The 20,096-nt window shown below is 41.3% G+C and overlaps 1 protein-coding gene across 2 annotated transcripts in view; it reads right to left on the bottom strand.

Annotated features, from left to right (window-relative positions):
- Positions 1 to 20,096, bottom strand: part of CREB5 (cAMP responsive element binding protein 5) — a 404,059-nt gene that overhangs the window by 115,654 nt on the left and 268,309 nt on the right. For both annotated transcript variants that reach the window (XM_038765997.1, XM_038765998.1), the window contains one exon: positions 2,968 to 3,094. In XM_038765997.1, coding sequence (XP_038621925.1) covers positions 2,968 to 3,094 — 127 coding nt within the window. The remainder of the gene's footprint in view (positions 1 to 2,967; positions 3,095 to 20,096) is intronic.

The following is a 20,096-nucleotide window of genomic DNA, read 5'->3' as shown; positions in this document are numbered from 1 at the left end:
CTTTAGAAACTATCTTGCAAAGCACACCAGCTAAATCAGCTACCTAAGAGCACCATGAAAAATTCAAGAGCCATTAGGCCTGAATGGAATTTACTCTTTAAAACAGTTCCCATTTTCCACGGAAAAAATATGTGTTGATCCTCCTTTCAGTCCATTTAGCCAGGCAACACAGTCATACGGTCAGTTTGTACATGGGTAGACATATGTATAAACATACATCCTTTTTTTTTCCACCTGGATACCAAGGTAGACAGTTTAGAAGCGTCAAGATATCTCATGTAGCTATCCGAACAGGAGTTGAACCTAAGCAGAAAACATTGCCAGTCTCTCAGTACACCATTACCACTAGCCCAAATGCTGGTGTATTTCTTCCTACCCATTTACCCAGCAGAGACCCTGGGTTCTAATACCTACTTCACCAAGTGCCTGCTATGTGTCATTGGGCCAATCACTTAACTTCAGTTTCCTCATCTGTAAAATGGGGATCCATTACCTGTTCTTCCTCATACATATTCTGGGATCTGATTGTCCTGTACCTACTCTAGTGCTTAGTACAGCACTTGGCATATAGTAAGTGCTTAACAAATACCACAATTATTAATCCTTCCCCTAATTATTTCAGTCCTCTGACACCCAGGAGTCTACGTTTTAATAAGGCGGTTCTAGCTTCTTTGAACAAGGCAATCTATGACACGCTGATTACTAGGCACTACATGTATTTATACTTTTGGACCTTAATCATTACTCTCTTGAGGTAATATCAAATTGCAAAATCTTTTTCAAAGCATCTACTTGGTGCTTTACCATCATCATGATATTTTCCAGGTGATCAGCCGAAGGGATTTACTGAAGTGAGGAGGGTGAGGGTGGCCTTGGACAAAGGCAGAAGACTGAGAATTAGTATCGCTCTCAAGCAACATGGACTAACTGATAGAGCAAAGGCCTGGGAGTCAGAAGAAAATGAGTTCTAATCCCAACTCTGCCATGACTACTGTGTGACTTTGGGCAAGTTACTTAACTTCTCTGTGCCTCAGTTATCTTATCTGTAAAATCAGGAGTAAAACTGCGAGCCCCATGTGGGACATGGACTTTGTTCAACCTGATTAGTTTGCATCTGCCCCAGCCCTTAGAACAGTTCCTGGCTTGTAGTAAGCACTTAACAAATACATTTAAAAAACAAACACCAAAAAACCCCCCTGTATCCCAGAACTCCTGGGCCTCAGTTTATTTATCTATAAAATGAGAGCAATTCTTGTCATCATTACTGCATGGTCACTGGGTAAGTCATTTTGAGTTTCCTGACAGAGAAACAGAGAGATAGGGAGAAAGAGAGAAAGTTCTTAGGGTCAATCACTTTAAAATATGCCCTTAGGAGCAGAGATTAATGCTGTCTCATCCTTGCTGTTTTCTCCCACATGTGTCCGGGAGGTGAGACATTCACAGGGTTGAATGAACCTCAAATAAAGTGTTGTGATGTGGTATGGAAAGTGGGAAAGCCTGAGTTTCTGAAGAGAGGATCTGAGAGTAGGAAAGATTTTTTTGAAGATTATATTTATAATAATAATAATGATGGTATTTGTTAAGCACTTACCATGTGCCAAGCACTGGGGTAAATACAAGGTAATCAGATTGTCCCATGTGGGGATCACAGTCTTCATCCCCATTTTACAGATGAGGTCACTGAGGCACAGAGAAGTGAAGTGACTTGCCTAAAGTCACACAGCTGACAAGTGGCGGAGCCGGGATTAGAACACACGACCTCTGACTCCCAAGCCCATGCTCTTTCCACAGAGCCACGCTGCTTCTTACCACTATCCATTCATTTGGAGTCAGTGTAATATTGTCACAGTCATGAGTGGCTTTCCTCAAAATGACACAGATTTGGCTTCTCTCCTTTCATTCATTCAATGGCATTTATGGAGCACTTACTGTGTGCAGAGCACTGTACTAAGCGGTTGGAAAGTACAATTCAGTGATAAATAGAGATAATCCCTGCCCAACAATGGGCAAGGAGGGCCCCGTCTGTGTTTTTTAGCCCCAGGCTGCCCCTAACAACTTTCAGTTGGGCCCTGACTGTGTCTAGATTGTGAGCCCACTGTTGGGTGGGGATCGTCTCTATATGTTGCCAACTTGTACTTCCCAAGCACTTAGTACAGTGCTCTGCACACAGTAAGCGCTCAATAAATACTGTTGATTGACTGATGATGACAGGGAGTCTCGATGACAAAGGCTGGGATGGGGAGGGGAGGTGGAGTGCCCAAGCCCTTGGGCTGGGTTAAGCCTAAATCTCTCCCCTGAACCCATCTATTGCCTTCATGAGTTATGGTCAGGCAGTTTTTCATTGTGAGCTCCCGGCCTGTCAGCATACAGAGACTGATGTCTTTCCATTAGTATTCTTGATAATGGACACTTTGGACTGTATATATTCTCCCCACCCCCAACCCCATAGCACTTACTGTACATATCTTTAAATTATATATTGTAAATCACTTATTTGTTCATATTAATAGCTGTTTCCCCCTCTAGACTCTAAGCTTGTTCCAGGCAAGGAACCTGTCTGCTAATTCTGTTGTATTAATACTCTCCCAAGTGTTTACTATGGTGTTCTGTGCATAGTAAGGGCTTAATAAATACTACTGATTAGTAGTAATAAACATGCTATATCTTTCCAATGCTTAATGCTCCTCACTTCAGAAACTCGAAAAACATGACAAACAGTGTAGGACACTGCAGGGAAGAGGCTGGGGAGGTAGAACGGAGGTCCTGAAAAGCACGGTGCCCAGAGCAACACAGAAATCCTGTGGTGAAGCCAGGGCGGCAATCCAAGTGCTTTGGCCCGCAGCCCTGCGTTTGATCCAACAAGGTAAGCCTCCGTGTTCTGTACTGTTTGGATTCCTTTCCCTCCACCCTTCGGGAAGCGGCCGGCCTTTGAGGGTATGTGCTGCAGGGTTCCATAAGAGAACTTACTGGCATCAATACTGCTGAGGATCCAGGCATCGTAGGGTTGGGCAGAGTCCCAGGCATAGAGGCTGGCATGGGCTGTCTTTGTCTGTTGTGTAGGTGAAGGAGTGAAGATAGAGAGCCTGGGACAGGCCTAGGAAAGAAGGAGAACAGGCTGTTATTAATGACCCTGAGAAAGGCGGGCTTTAATGATGGCACAACAGTGTCAGAAAGCACATGCCCCAAAGGCAGATGCCCCTGTCAGGATATTAGGGAAATCGTAACAAGTTCAACATAGCTCTGGTTTCCTTTGCTGTTTCCTATTTAATACATCAAATTTCACTGCGTTTCCTGGCCACTAATATCTCACTGCTATTTGATAATGAATGTGTCAGTAAACCTCTGATAATCCCTTCATCTTATGAGGGACCTAAATGGCCTCTGAAAACTTGCTCTTTGCATATGCTCTTAAGTCTAAAGCCTCTCCTGTGCTTCTCCTTCAGCAGCAGGTACATCGCGGGCTATTCACTCAATTCTGGACCTTTCCCAGGGATCTTTCCTGCCCTTAGCAATGTACATTTTTGCCTCCTGCACTCTAGCATAAACCCTACTGACTGGCCCTCAGCTGAATGTGATGTGTTACCTTTCTAGTGGCTCTTCATCGTGACTGAGACAAAAAAGCACACAAAAAGAAAGGAAGAAATATGATGGTGGGCTATATCCTCACAGCCCTGGCTCTCTGCTATCCCCTCTATGAGGGAGCCCAGCTCCTTGGCACCCATTGCATAATAACCAGAGGTGTTAGGCTGTTTGACAGAAACCCGATTTTGGCCTGACCTGTAGAGCTTGTGCAAGCTGGGTGGGGGCGGTAGTGGGAGAAGTTTGAATTTTGCCTCTATTTTCCAGAGGAAGAAAAGGGCCTTATATGGATTTAAGAAGCTGGATAAAATGGGATATCTGGAAATGTGAATTATTTGTGTTTATTAAAAGTGCCCAACAAGCTACCTCCCTGTCCCAGCTTTCACCTTCCATGCTTTTTAGCCTTCTGGGGCTGTGTAAATGTTACACTCAGTAAACCTTTCTTTTGTTTTTGTTTTTTTTTTTTTAAAAAAAAATGAACCTTAAGACTGTCCAGGTTTCCTATGCTTAAAATATTAACTGGCTTTTTTCCGAGAGGGGCCCGTCCCAGACTGGCAAACCAAACCTAGAAACTTTACATTTCAGGGGTGATTAATGTAAAAATCAGCATCCTTTCTGCCACGAATGAAGGAAAAGCCCCAAGAGCAGTTTATGGGCAAAACTCAGATCTACACAGCCTGATTTTAGCTCTGAGAGGGAAGGCCTGAAACCAGGAACACCTGGACATAAGCATTGGGAGCCTCTTCTGAGGAGCTTGAACACACTTTTGAGAGACTCACTGTCTGAAAGAGAAGGAAACACCAAAGGCAGTCAGAGGCTGACAGGAGGAGAAGATAGAAAGTTTCTCTCCTTCAACCTTAGAACAGAAGACAACCTCTATGTTTCATCTTGAGATCTCCTTTAGCAATGACCAGGACACAGGCACAATACTATTCATTATATACTGCATAAGTGATAAAAGTGGGGGCATGAATATGTATTTGCATTTTATGTGTGTGTGCCTGTATCTGTGACTGTATTCAATATAGAGAAAAACATACTGACTCTCTATAAAATTTTACACATACACCCATACAAGTATATACACAGCTTTACTAGTACAATATGGATCAATATTTCCATCTGTGAGGTGGACAGTTGGATCACTTAGGAAGGTTGTAAATAATGACACTTGTCTTTTTGAAAATAAGAAATAAGACAAATACCCCCTGTACTTCTTGAACACATCTCCTACAAGGCCAGCACAGCTTTCTTAAAGTCTCAATCTATCAACATTTCTCTTTCATTCTTACATACCTAAAACACTTCTGGCTTCAGTCTTTATTTCTATAGTCGGGAGAAAGTTGTGGGCAGGGAATGTATTGGCTATATTGTTACACTGTACTCTCCCAAGCACTTTTAACAGGGATCTGCACACAGTAAGTGCTCAATAAATATGATTGATTGATAAATTACACTAGATCTTTAAAACTAACCCATTTAGAGGGAAATGAGTGGACAGGCAGAATACTTGGTCAGCAACTCACTGATCAGTACAGAGGCAGTATTGGTTTCATAGTCTTGAGTCTTAAGGCAAAGGATAAAAGATGTTTCTTTAAAACTCTCTGATGAAAGTAGTGGGCAAGGAAACAAAGCATGCTTTATTCAGGAGTGGCTACCCATCACCTACTCTTGCACCTATATTTGCTCATTGATGGGATATCATCATACGTTGGGCTGCTATTAAACATTAGAACATTCAGTCAGTTAATCATCCTAGGGAACTTTTTAGGAATGCATGAGAGCTATTTAAAAATAGTTCTTGCACTTGGGACCACAAGCTGGCATGGTCTAGTGCAAAGGGTACTGGACTACGAATCAGGACTCTTAGAGCTTCTAGAGAACCTTTGGGTGACCTTGTTTTCTTCTCCATGCCTCAGTGTCCCCAACTACAAAATGGAGAGGACACCCATCTTTCTTAATCAGAAGCAGGTGGTTAACTTGCATGAGAAAAAAAATATAGGAAAGTAATCTAAGTTCTTTGTGAGATAATATATAAATCTCAGGAATTATAATTGCATCATTATGTAAATCTCAGGTAACACTGCATCATATTATTTCAACAAAATTGTAAAACTCTAACCCCCCTAAAATTTATTACCTGAATATTGCTTGCGGCTTTGAAGATAAATTGAAATATTTTGGGTCAAAAGTTCATAGTGTTTGGTAAAAATATATACCTTAATGACCATTTCCAAGTTTATTCAGTCTGCTCTACCTACATTTTCATAAAAAATGTTAGGGCATTACAATATTGATAAAATGAGCAATCACTCATCCATTTGAAATTATTTTCTTCTTTCCATCCAAAGCAAAAGTTAGTCTTTGAAAATTAGGTTGTGAATTGCAGCGAAGTCATGAAAACAAAGAACCAACAGTCTCTCCAGTGTAGGCTTGTTACCATGAGCTAATAATTCCAGACTTTAAGCAAGCCGAGCCTCTTTTTTAATAACCGCGTGCCTTTAGGCAAAGTATTTCTACTAAAAATTACTGAGGCATGGAACAAGGTAAGGTGTGTGAGCTAATGTTGGATTGTTCAATTACTAAACTAACTCCTGTAGCATGGAGAGTTTTCCAAACTGACAGATTATTTCTCCTTATACACTTGTATAAACATACCGCTTAAGGTTGAAATCTATGTAAGCTTTTCTTTCAATTAAAATGTCAAGAATGACAGCCTGTGTTTTCACTGTCCTCATTAGAAGGGTGCCATAGCAAGCAGTTTCTTGTCCCCATTTTTCCCCAAGATATTTGTCAGCTTGGGTTTGGCTGGAGAGGTGGGGAGGAGTATGAGGCAGGGGAAGAAGGGCCAGTGTTTAAGACACATGGCTCTTGCCTGATCACCTTCCTTGCCCTAAGGCAGGTTGGATTCTCTTTATGAGGAGGACCACGAGCCCTTGGGTTTTCAATGGGTCACTTTCAGATTTCTGATCAATTCCAAGTCTATGAGAGATGTTTGAGATCTAAATGTGCACATCAGCCTATCCCAGGATACTGCAGCCCAGCTCAGTGAGGCATGTGGTTCGCAAAGGAAAAACAATAAACAATAAAACTAATTAAACAAACCAGAGAAGTAGAGAGAGTAAAGCCAGAGTTAAGACTCTGCCAAATATTTTAGAGATCATGGCAGATTAAGAGAAACAAGAAGTGCAGAAGACACAGAATGTAAACTGTCATGAGCCCAATATCTAATACTGATGAGCTAATAAGGCCCAATTTGGATCAGGACCAGAAGTTAATGCAATCAATGGGTGCTCCGGGTGATGGAAAGGGAAGCATCCCTCAAAACTGAGTCCTTTCCTGGAGTTCATACAGTGGGCAAAATTGTCCTGCCTGAGCTGCAGGTCTGAAATTGCAACAGATTTGCATTTAGGAGATAAGAGTATGGATCAAAGAGGAGAAGTGCTTGCCTAATGGGAAAGCATGTGTTTATTTGTAGAATCGAATGCATCCTCCTTAGGAAATTCTGAAATGAAACTCTGTGTCGTTTGACTTACCAAGCAAATTTGGGTTCAGGGGTAAAAAACCCCTCTGTTATGAGGAGGTGGTTTACAGGGCTTGACCAGGTAGTTTTTAAAGAAAAGAAAATTCATTTTTTGCCCCAAATCTGTGCAGGGCAAACCTGAAACTAAATGCTACCCTAATGTAAGCTAGGACTACGCTGTAGAGTAGATGGGATTTTCATTCCGAGGCCTTGTGTCGCTAGCCAACCACCAGACAGGTCTTTGAGATTCTGTCCACCAGCCTGATGGGGAGAATGGCCTGGTTTTCTGCCCTCCATCTAGAACAGCATCCTTTGCAGACAGATCAGTCGCTCAACCCAAAGGATTGGCTCCTGAAGGAATCCAGATTGGATCAGAGAAGCTCTCTGTTCCATCAGAGGCTGTGCCTCAGAGCGAAATAATGACCGCCTTATTGGAGGATGCAAGAAGGAAGTCTGGGGCTGAGGTAAGGGAGTGGTTCAGACAACCAGCACCTCCAGATCACCAGCTGATAGTTGAACAGATTCAATGGCAGAGGTATATGCAAAGATAAAATCCCATAGCATATCTTCCCCAGTTCCATCAACTCTCAAACCCTTTCGGGCCTTTTTTTAATGTTATTTGTTAATCACTTACTATATGCCAGCTATTGTACTAGAAGCAGCATGGCTTAGTGGCAAGAGCATGGGCTTGGGAGTCAGAGGTCATGGGTTCTAATCCCAGCTCTGCCACTTATCAGCTGTGTGACTCTGGGCGAGTCAATTTATCTGGGCGAGTCACTTAATTTATCTGGGCCTCAGTTACCTCATCTGGAAAATGGGGATTAAGACTGTGAGCCCATGTGGGACAACCTGATTATCCTGTATCTACCCAGGTGCTTAGAACAGTGCTTGGCACATAGTAAGCGCTTAACAAATACCAACATTATTATCATTATTATTATTATTATTATTACTAAGTGCTGAGGTAGATACATGGTTAGATATAGTCCATGTCCCACGTGGGGCTCATGGTCTTAATCCCCATTTTTCAGGTGAATAGCTGAGGCACAGAGAAATGAAGTGACTTGCCCAAGGTCACATAGCAGATGAGCGGCAGAGGCGGGATTAGAACCCACGTCCTTCTCACTCCCAGGATGTGCTCGATCCACTAGGTCATGCTACTTCTTTGAATTGGGACAAAATTTGCCAGCATCAAATCCACTTAAGGTAAAACTGTATGCCATTAAAGATCACTACAGATGTACTTGGAGTCACAAGCAGTGTGATATCCCTGTTCTTAAGGAATTTGGAAATCCTAATTTTTTTATGGCAAAGAAAATGAAGTGTAAGGAAAATGAACTGCAAGTGAAGCACATAGAAACTATACTTCAATGTCCCCATGGCTAAAGTATGATAACTAAGTAAAATTACACTTGCTGTAACCCAATCATGAAAAGATAGCCCAAGTTCTGGGTCTTGAAAACATTTTTCTGGTTTTAATCATAGACTTTTGATCTCTCTAGCCTATAATCTGATCCTGCCAGATCTTGTAAGAGCTTCCCTCAGAAATTCCCCAAGTTCTGACCTCCAAGTCCCTATATGTGGGACAAAGAGTCCCTCCACCCAGAGTTTTATACCATTTTATGAAGATCAAAATGAGCTCGTTGTTTCTCAGAAAGAGCCTTGGGGCAAACTTCATTAAAACAAAACTACGAACAAAACAAAACTATATATTCTTAATCACCAGTGACCATTCCCAGCACTGGTCTGGGTGAGGAAGAAGAGAGAAGCGAAAAGGAAAAAAAGAATTCCAGGACAGGAAGTTCTTTCAAAACAGAATGTTGGAAATATTATCACTTTGTACATCTTTCCTTAGGGTATCTCAGAGCTCTGGAGTTTTCACTCCAGAATAAGAACTTTGTGGCAAATTCTTATACACCCCATTTTGACAAAGGGGATACTGAAGCATGGGACTACATATGCTCTACCCCATGGACAAAAAATTAGTGACAATATTAGAATTTAGAGAGTACAGTAGAGTAAGGAGACACAATTCTTGCCCTCAAGGAGCTTACAAATTTGTTCTGTTCAAATTAATAGTCGCCTCAGTCCAGGGTTCTGGGTCCATGGTAGCTCCAAAGGACATTTGGAGAAAGACCGTGTTGATTATTGAGGAATAAATTTCCTCCTAAGTCCCTATCATTTCCTTATATTAAAAATACAATTTTTAGTTCTGAGGCTTCTTGGATTCTGTATCAATCAATGGTATTTATTGTGAGCTCTTACTGTGTGCAGAGTGGTACATTAAGTAACTGAGAGAGAATCCACAGAGAAATACTTGACTCCACGTGGTGTAAAACTCAATAAATGTCACTCCAAGATGTTTTTAGTTCTGTTTTCCAGAGTCACCTTAGGGAAGAGCGAGGATGCAGTAGTTGTATTCTCAGACTAGGAGGAAGTTTGGAAAGACATATCTACCAGCCATGCTCTCTCCCAGTCTTCCAGCAAAACTGTGGGACAGAGGAGAGTTCAACTCATGAGTCAAATGAGTTGGGAACTCAGATAATTTGTGGACTCCTGGCAGTGCTTACAGAAGCTGCAGAAGACTGGAACATTGGTGTCTCCAGTTGCCACTGTGATGATGGAAGCTCTGCACTGTGGAAAAAGTTGCTTCAAGATGGAAAATGCTGATGCTGATTCAAAATAGTAGTAAGTACAGTAGAATCACTTACTGAGTGCCCGCTTGGTGTGATGGGCTGTACTAGAGGTTTAGGAAGTAAAGAATAACCACATGACCTATTTCTTCCCCACAAGGAGCTTAAACTCTTACAGTAGAATCAATCGGTCACAGATTCATTCATTTATTCAATTGCAATAGAGTTCTTCACTGTGTGCAGAGCACTGTACTAAGCACTTGGGAGAGTACATTATAACAATAAACAGACACAGTCCCTGCCCTAAACAAGCGTACAGTCTAGAGGACAAGCTTACACTCTACCAAGTGCTTATTATGTGCGGAACACTATTCATTCATTCATTCAGTCAGTCATATTTATTGAGCACTTACTGTGTGCAGAGCACTGTACTAAACGCTTGGAAAGGACAAGTAGGCAACATATAGAGATGGTCCCTACCCAACAACAGGCTCACAGTCTAGAAGGGGAGACAGACAACAAAACATGCAGACAGGTGACAAAATCGTTAGAAAAATTGAATTATAGCTATATGCACATCATTAACAAAATAAGAGCTTGGGAGAATACAATATGGTATAGTGGATAAAGCATGGACCAGGGAGTCAGAAGGTCATGCGTTCTAATCCCAACTCTGCCACTTGTCTGCTGTGTGACCTTGGGGATGTCATTTCACTTCTCTGGATCTCAGTTACCACATCTGTAAAATGGGGATTGAGATTTTGAGCCTCAGATGAGACAGGGACAGTATCCAACCCGATTTGCTAGTATCCACCCCAACACTTAGTACAGTGCCTGGCACATAGTAAGTGCTTAACAAATACCACAATTATTATTATTGCAATACAACAGAGTTGGTAGACAGCTACCCTGCCCATAAGGAGTTTACAGTCCAATCGACTGTATAACTACAGGCTTTGAAAACACTGAGGCATATTTCAAATTATATCTGAAACCCCCACTTCTCTCCGGAACCAAGAAAGTATCCATAAACAATTTCATGGTAGCTTTACAATCAATCAATCTATCAGTCAAATTTACTGGGTGCTTATTACCTGCAGAGCACTGTACTAAGTACTTGGGAGAGTATAGAACAGAATTAGCAGATACGTTCCCTGTGCATAACAAGTTAACAGTCTAGAGTTTTATTTCTAATTAAACTCTGCCGCTTCTCATATAATACGGTTTGTGGCAGAGGAACTCTATAAGAATGGCAATTGTCTTTGAAGTAGTTTTCCAGAACTCAGGGTAACAAAACAGGTCCACTCCACTGAGTAGTGAGGCATTGCAAAGATGGGAGGAAACTGATAGTTTTCTAAGCCCTGGGGGACTTGCAGAGGTGAGTCTGCCTCCTATTAACAGCTAACAAGGCCCCTGAAATAACCTAGTTCTTTATTTGAAAAGCAGTGAAGGTCACTCCCAAGGTGATCTGAACTTCATCAATAGCTCTCTTGAACTTGAGTCTGCAGATGGTTTTGAGGACCTGGCCCATTTGTTTTCACATCAACGCAAATTAATTTCCACTTGAAATTGCATTTTGAGCATTTCATCCAAACAGACCTAAAATAATTCAGAAAAACTCATCTGTCTCCAATCTATATAATGTTTTAAAAATTGGACATGTGCCCTGCAGTAAGACTGCATTTTATAAAGCTTAAAGCTCTGAACTTGGGAGTATCAGTTACATTCAAACTGTTGTCAATTAAAACATCCAGTTCCATTTGTGCCCTGCTTGTAAATGCTTTTAAGCACTTTTGGGCTCATTATCACCAGGGGTATCAAAAGTTTAACTGGCATCCTGGAAAAGAACTTGGGGGTTCCTTCTCCCAATCTTCCTGACTCTAGAGCTTTTATCTCTATAGGCAAAGACCTTCACTTCTTTCCCTTTGAATGGATGCAAAACTCTTGAGTGAGCCAACACTCTTCATAAAACACAATAAAGGTAACTGATCTGTTTCCTGCTGGATCCCTTGTTCAGTTTTATAGCACGCTCGCTCCATCTGCTCAGCTTGGGTCTATGTGTACTAGTTCCTTCAAATGCTTTATGCAGAAAAAAAACAGGAAAAGGAGGGAGGACTGAATCTATATCTGTCACCATGCCTATAAAGCAAAAAGAGCACGGGCCTGGGAGTTAGAAATACCTGGGTTCTAATCCCAGCTCCGCCACCTGTCTACTGTGTGACCTTGGGCAAGTCACTTCACTTCTCTGGGCCTCGATTTCCTCATCTGTAAAATGGGGATTAAGATTGTGAGCCCCATGTGGGACAGGGACTGTGTCCAATCTGACAGCCTTGGGTCTAACCCAACGCTTAGAACAGTGAGTGGCACATAGTTAGCTCTTAAATGCCATTACAAAAGTTGTTAATTAAAATGATTTCTCCAATTCAGATTACTTAATAATGATGGAATTTATTAAGTGCTTACTATGTGCAAAGCACTGTTCTAAGCATCAGGGAGGTTACAAGGTGATCAGGTTGTCCCATGTGGGGCTCACAGTCTTAATCACCATATTACAGATGAGGTAACTGCGGCACAGAGAAGTTAAGTGACTTGCCCAAAGTCACACAGCTGACAATTGGCAGAGCAGGGATTCGAACCCATGACCTCTGACTCCAAAGCCCGGGCTCTTTCCACTGAGCCACGCTGCTTCTCTAATTCTCTCTAATTCTCTAGAATTACTTGATAATTCTATGATAGGAGAGAAAGGAGAGAGGTCCAGTTTAGGTCCAATCAGGTGCAGTTTCACCTATGCCTGAAGTTCAATCCTGCAGCCTCAAAAGAGCCTTTGCCAACTAGCCTGTGATTTCTGATAAGGCTAACATTGAGAAAATGCAATTCGGCATGAATATATAGAATAATAACTTTGGACTTCAGCCCAAAGAAAGAAGTTGCTTCAGTGAAACAGTTTCAAGATCCCATTATCCTGACCTTCTGACTTTGGGTGCTTTCAGAGAAAAGAATGAAAACATCAGGCAGCACAAAGTTGAACAGTGCCATGTCCCAAGATGAAGTTCTTTCTGGGTACTGTGGCTGGTGATGAGTTTTTCCTTTGTAAGGTGAGATTTTAGAAATGTGCCTTGCCATTCTGATCCTTGCCCTGGGAAATGTGGTTACTTTGTCTTTCCTTTACCAAAAAACGCATGAGTTGTTTGCCTCGGTGCTATGTGGAAACAGAGCATTCTGGGTTGACATGCTGCATCCAAAGAATATCACTCAGTGATATTAAATGAACAATAACTGTCTACAGAGTGCTATATTAAGCCCTGGGAGAATACAATAAAGTAGGTAGACATGATTCCTGCCCTCAAGGAGTTTATAATCTAGCCTTTCGAGGTGGTTTATTAATAATAATAATTATTATTATGGTGTAGTTTCTTCTGGTCTAGAAATTTGTATCTATAGCCTCTTCTTTGCTTTCCTTTAACCGTAAATTTGTAATAGAAACAATTTTGTTTCCGGTTCCCTCACCTTTATAACAGAACCTTAAAATGCAGCTCAGTGTGATTGAGGAACTCCACAAAAATAACATTCACAGTGAACAGAGACTTGAAAAATAATGAGACACCAAAGAGAGCTAGAGGGACCTCTTAGATCATACATATAGTTCTTTTCCATTTTCATTTTTCAAGGTTCCACGGAATTCATTCATTTGATCATATTTATCAAGTGCATACTGTGTGCAGAGCATTTGGAAAGTACAATTCAGCAATAAAGAGGCAATCTCTGCCCATACCAGGCTTACTGGCACCATCAATAGTGTCTTTACCTAACCTCTTAGATATCTGTGAGGACTTACCCTTAGGTAGCTCTAAATAGACTCTCCTGGAAGACTAGATTTATGTAATCAACTCACACCCTCCACTCTGCACCAACCCCAGCTGCCCAGGCCCCTTGAGTAGTATTTCTGTTTTTTTCCTGTCCCCCTTTCAGAGACTACAGCAAAATTTATTAATCCAACTGTTACCATCATAGAGGAAGGGAAGTGACAAATTATACTCCAGGAATGGTATAGAGCAATTGGACTTTGCTTCAAGGTACTGATCAATTCTGTGATGCTGCTGGCCCTTATTTTTCACACACTACAATTCAACTACTGATTTCACATTCTGCTATTCAATTTAACTTTTTAAAATGGTATTTGTTAAGTATTTACTATGGGCGAGGCACTGTACTAAGAGTTGGAGTAGATATGAGATAATCAGGTTGGATATAATCCCTGTCTCACATAAACCTCATAGTCTTAATCCCCATTTTACAAATGGGGAACTGAGGCACAGAGAAGTTAAGTGATTTGTCCAAGGTCACACAGCAGACAAGTGGCAGAGTTGTGATTAGAACCCAAGTTCTGTGATTCCCAGACCTGTGCTCTTTTCATCAGGCCACACTGCTGTTCCATGACCTTGTGCCATTGAAAGCAATCTGATGGGTAATCGTCACCAACTTTAGCTCTGCTACACCTCCTCACCAGAGTTTACGTTTTATGGTGGAACCTGAAATTTTAACCAGTTTGCAACATCTTTCCAAATTAGCAAATTATATTTACTGTGATCAAGTTCCACCAATTAGAAACTCTGAGTGCTTCGAATATCAGGCTGGCCAACAGAACAGCAAGAACAGTGACACTGTGGCACAGTGACACTTACAGGGAAGAGTATGTGTAAATAGATGGGAATTGGATGGGAATAGTGCTGCACAGGTGATTTAAAATTAGGAAACGAAATCTTTGAAAAAAAAAATGAAAGGACCTGAAGATGTCCATCCCAGGTAAAAAAAAAAAAAAAGGCCTATAAAGTCTTGCAAATGAATAAGAAGGAAATGGATTTAAGCAACAGCCTGAGATTTTGTTTGGTGTAAGAAAGGATATTCTGACAATGAGGATTGTAAGGCAGCGAAATGGAATCATGACAGAAACTATGCTTCCCCCTTCTCTGATAGTCTTTGAAAATAGGATAAATTGTAACATTTCCCAGGTGATTTCTGTGGAGGACTGCCTTAAAGCAGGGGTTGAACCGAATGATCACTGAAGAGCTTCGCCAGTCAAGAATGACTGACTGGCTATGGCCAAGTCAAGCAAGGGAGTGGTGGAAGAAATCACCCGCTTCCTCCTCCTCACCCAGCTCCCTCCACATCCAGATGAACATGCCCTGATCCCCACTCCCTGCAGAGGCAGGGGCTAGACAAGAACTGATAAGGCCCAGAATCCCTTTTAAACCCAGGAGTTCCGGGATTGCCACTGCTCAATATTCTGACCAGCCAGTTCTGGGATCCAGATCACGGTGTCACAAGTCTGCCTTAAGAACATTTGGAATGTTGGGGAAGCTCTGGCAGGCAATAACCAAGGACTATTTGCCTGGAAGGAAGAGGAGTCTGGGGACTCCTCCCTCCTAGAACTGCTTATTTATCTAACATGGTTATCTCAGTTTACTGATTCCGTTCCCCACTCATCTCTGATCTAACTAGACTTCACCTACCCCAGCACTCAGTACAGGATCATCTCTGAGTAACCACTTAATAAATACAACCAACCAAACACCTGCTTCTCATTGCCGGGTTCTCTGCCTCCCTGCAGCTCGCTCTCCTCACTCTCTCCTCTTGTCACCTCAGTCACAAAGGGCACAGCCTCCACACTCCAGCTGCATGGGCCAAACTGGACCCCTCTCTCTCTGGGAGGAGGGCTGAACATGAGATGCCAAGGGAGTTATAAAAAATACCTAAGAGAGATGACCTGCTTGGTGCACTGTTAAAAAAAACAAAAAGGTCTGCTCATAGTGCAAGGAAAATATCTGTCTCTTTAGAAAGAAAATAAAACTACTTTTTAGTCACCTTACCTGTCCCCTAGACATATGAAATCCAAATTCTGAGATAGTGTCTCTGTAGACTACAAGCCCCTGAAACATAGGGACAAATCAGTATCACTATTCACTCATCTTCACTCATAATAAACATAAGTGTAAATCATGCTGAAAATAAGACCATCAGTAGGTACCATATTTAAAATATTATTGACTAGAATACCCGGATTTAAGGGTGAAAATATCTGATATTGGATACTGGATGCAACCCTATATCTCAGGGGACTTCAAATCAGTCATATTTATTGAGCATTTACTAGGTGCAGAGAACTGTATTAAGCTCTTGGGAGAGTATAACAGAGTTGGTAGACATGTTCCCAGCCCACAGTGAGCTTCCAGTCTACAGGGTGATAGTAGGGCTTGAACTTCCATTTTTGTGAGGTGTCTCCCAGGGAAGGATTACCTCAATGAACTGGAGTTCATTCTATGATAGCTGTTCTGTTAAGAGATGAATGACACATCTATGAGAGGCCTAATTTTTAAGGGTTAGATTCATTAGTAAGCAGCTTGAAACAATATCCTGTTCTCTAGGGAAGATCAACTTATCAGAGATTGAGGGGTGGAGTTTCTAGGAAACTTGTCTGAACTACCTGCAGAGTAACTTTTCAAGTTCTCCAGCTTTGCCTGAGCACTTATCATTGAGTTCAGTTGATATTAATCTGAGATACTTAATAAAATAAGAGCAATAAAATTTCCAGTAATGATACTTGGCACTTGCATAGAACCTTGCATCCAAGGATCTCAAAGAGCTTTATAAACAAGCTTTGTTATTTTTAAACTTGGTCACAGGCTCTTGTTAGCTATTCACCCAAATTCATCCCTTTGCATAGGGATGTCATTGTTTTATTCTGTCATCTTCCAATTTAATCCTGCATTTCCAGAGGTTGGAATTAAGAAAGTGTACAGAGTCTCACTGGATTCTTCATTTCTTATTATGGGATTAGTGTATTAAAAAAGAGGAAAGCATGTAAGCATGCCCCCTCCTACCTCACCTCCCTTCTCTCCTTCTACAGCCCAGCCCGCACCCTCCGCTCCTCTGCCGCTAATCTCCTCACCTTGCCTCGTTCTCACCTGTCCCGCCGTCGACTCCCGGCCCACGTCATCCCCCCGGCCTGGAATGCCCTCCCTCCACACATCCGCCAAGCTAGCTCTCTTCCTCCCTTCAAGGCCCTATTGAGAGCTCACCTCCTCCAGGAGGCCTTCCCAGACTGAGCCCGCTCTTTCCTCTCCCCCTCCTCCCCCTCCACCTTACCTCCTTCCCCTCCCCACAGCACCTGTATATATGTATATATGTTTGTACGTATTTATTACTCTATTTATTTTACTTGTACATATTTATTCTATTTATTTTATTTTGTTAATATGTTTTGTTTTGTTCTCTGTCTCCCCCTTCTAGATTGTGAGCCCACTGTTGGGTAGGGACTGTCTCTATATGTTGCCAACTTGTACTTCCCAAGCGCTTAGTACAGTGCTGTGCACACAGTAAGCGCTCAATAAATACGATTGAATGAATGAATGAATGAATGTAAGTTTGAAGTGTAAGCAGGGGTTTAGTAATAAAATCAAGCAGGACTCACGTGGACTGAGTCTTCAGTTCCAACTGCCGTACTATTCCTTCAGTGGTGGCACTACATTCTGCCAAACATTTCTTGGACTCTGGCTTTATTTTCTCCATAGGACCTTCTATGTTTTGAATTTCATGTTAAAATGTCATTTGGTAGCATTTTTAGATGCCTTTGTGCAGTGTAATCTGCTTCTTCCCGGGAGGGACTTTGGGGTCTGATTTTAATTTGTGGTAGCACTATGGTCACAGTAAATGTCTCTTTCAGATATCCACAACCAGTTCCTTACGTAAATGGAAATGGAAAGTGACTGTTTGGCTGTATATTTAATAGACAGACACCACATTAAAAAGACAGTTGATATCTATTCCACATGAAATCCCATCACTGGTCTGTGACAATAACATGACTTTTTTGTCAGACCCTATGTGACGTACTAGAATATTAGGTTAATTTTGGTATTTTTTTGTGAATTTGTGCTCATAAGGAAGTGAAAATGCAGTAAAAAGACAAAGTAAATGTGCTAGTTATAAAATGTTGATATGCTTTTTATGAATGAAGGCTTGGCACATTGTACTGAACCAAGACATCTGAAACAAGACCAAATGACATTTTAACTTGAAGAATCCAGGGCTAATCAATTTCTACAATTTCCCTACTCAAAAAATAAATGTTATAATAAAAAATGAAAAATATTTTAAATCAAAAAGTGAATGGGGAAAAAAATCCACGGGCCAAAGACATAAAAACTGAAAACTATTTTTTTGTTTTCACTTCAATCTGAGCTAATCCTACAGGTTGTTGGGTGAGATGTTTTCTCTCTATACGGCAGAACTTTATCCCTTGATTCTGTTTACTGTTTTGTGAATGACAATTATCTTTTTGGAAGACATAAATTATATTTAGTCTGTCATCTGGGGGCCTTCATTTTCAAGAAAATTAAGGATGTTTCTCAACTAGGTACTTTTGGAAACAGAAAGCATTTCATAGATAAAAAATGTTCATGATCAGCCATATAATTTTAAATCTAACTAGAGTTTTGTTTCTGTTCAGTATCAGAATGATCTTTTTGCAATAAGAGCCAACCAACTTTTAGCATTTGTTAAGTCTTCAAAAGGTCACAAATTTTCAACTCTTTCCTTTAAATTAGTAACCTTTCTATTTGTAGTGAACAGAAAACACAGACTAGGGCCATAATGGGACTATTGAAGATCAGCTCCAATCTGAAATTTGCCAGGAAGTTCTGGTAGGCTAATTCCAAGGACAGTGGTTTCCTGCAAGATAGCTCTGCAGAGGTCCAATCTCTGGTTGGTCTCAATATTGTTTTTAATCAAATTTGTTATGTATTTATTATTTGTCAAACACTCTTCTAAGAGCTTGAGTAGGTACAAGTTAATTAGGTTGGACACAGTCTCTGTGTGGCTCACAGTCTAAGTAGGAGGGAGAACAGGTATTTAATCCCCATTTTACATTTGAGGAAATGGAAGCACAGTGACTTGCCCAAGGTCACACAGCAAGCAATTGGCAGAGTCATGATTAAACCCCAGGTCCTTGGACTCCCAGGCCCATGTTCTGTCCACTAAGCAATTCTGCTTTCCCATTTGGGGAGCAGCCTGGCCTACTGGAAAGAGCACAGCCTGAGAATCAGAGCACTTCGGTTCTAATCCCGATTTTCTAACGCTTGGTGTGTGACCTTGGGCACACAGGTTCCAGTGGCCCTGTTTCTGCATCTGTAAAATGGGTACTTAATACCAGTTCTCCCTCTTAAACTGTGAACCCTTTGAGGGAGAGGGACTGGGTCCAACCTGGTTATCTTGTACCCATCCTACTGCTTAGTATAAAATTTGGAACATAGCAATTGCTTAACAAATATCACAATTACTATTTGAGCACCCACAGGAGACTCCTGGAAAACTCTGGGGCACTGAGTTTCCTTGGGAGAGAAGGAGTGGGGAGAAATCCTGGACCGAATTGTGCCCAAAGTTCTGCAGACTCATTACTACCTTGCCACCATCTTAGTCTGCTTTCAGATTAGGAACCTCAATATTATTTCTTAAGGTTGCATTTTTAGGGTCACTTGACTGTAGCCTTTCCTGGACAAAATATTTGAAAAAAACATTAATGTTAAAGAGGTAGGAAAGGCAAATCCAAAACTTCAGTGAAATAATTCTTAAAAGGTTAAGTGGAGTAATGTTATTAAGGTATGAAGTGGTACCTTGATATCTGATTAATAATAATAATAATGGCATTTATTAAGAACTATGTGCAAAGCACTGTTCTAAGCGCTGGGGAGGTTACAAGGTTATCAGGTTGTCCCACAGGGGGCTCACAGTCTTAATCTCCATTTTACAGATGAAGTAACTGAGGCACAGAAAAGTTAAGTGACTTGCCCAAAGTCACACAGCTGACAATTGGCAGAGTCGGAATTTGAACCTATGACCTCTGACTCCAAAGCCGATGCTCTTTCCACTGAGCCATGCTGTTATTCAGGTTTCATCCTTCCATGTCATTAACAAAGATGGAACATGATTTTGCCAGATTAGACTCACAAATCAAATCTTAAATTGGATGGTACTAGTGGGCCTGGTATCTGTGGAGAATTGAGGGCAGGGATCATGTCTTCCACCTGCATTGTATTCTCCTAAGTGTGTAGTACAGTGTCTTGCATAGAGTAAATGCTCAATGAATACCATTTATTGACTGATAAAGATGGAGAGCAGGTGCAGTTCTCAAACCCATTCTATGCCCCTTCCAAGGGAAATTTAGGAATCCTTTTTCCTGAAGATTTTTCAGAACAGGACAATTACTCTAAAAGGGATTAGATCTGGTTCTTCCTGGAAGCAGAGGGATTTGTTGGGCTCTCTAAAGCTATGTTTAACGAGAAAATACACCAACACTGGTCTCTTTA

Source organism: Tachyglossus aculeatus, chromosome 2 (assembly GCF_015852505.1).
Source record: "Tachyglossus aculeatus isolate mTacAcu1 chromosome 2, mTacAcu1.pri, whole genome shotgun sequence".
Taxonomy (NCBI): Eukaryota; Metazoa; Chordata; class Mammalia; order Monotremata; family Tachyglossidae; genus Tachyglossus; species Tachyglossus aculeatus.
This window is presented reverse-complemented; position numbering and strand designations above follow the sequence as displayed.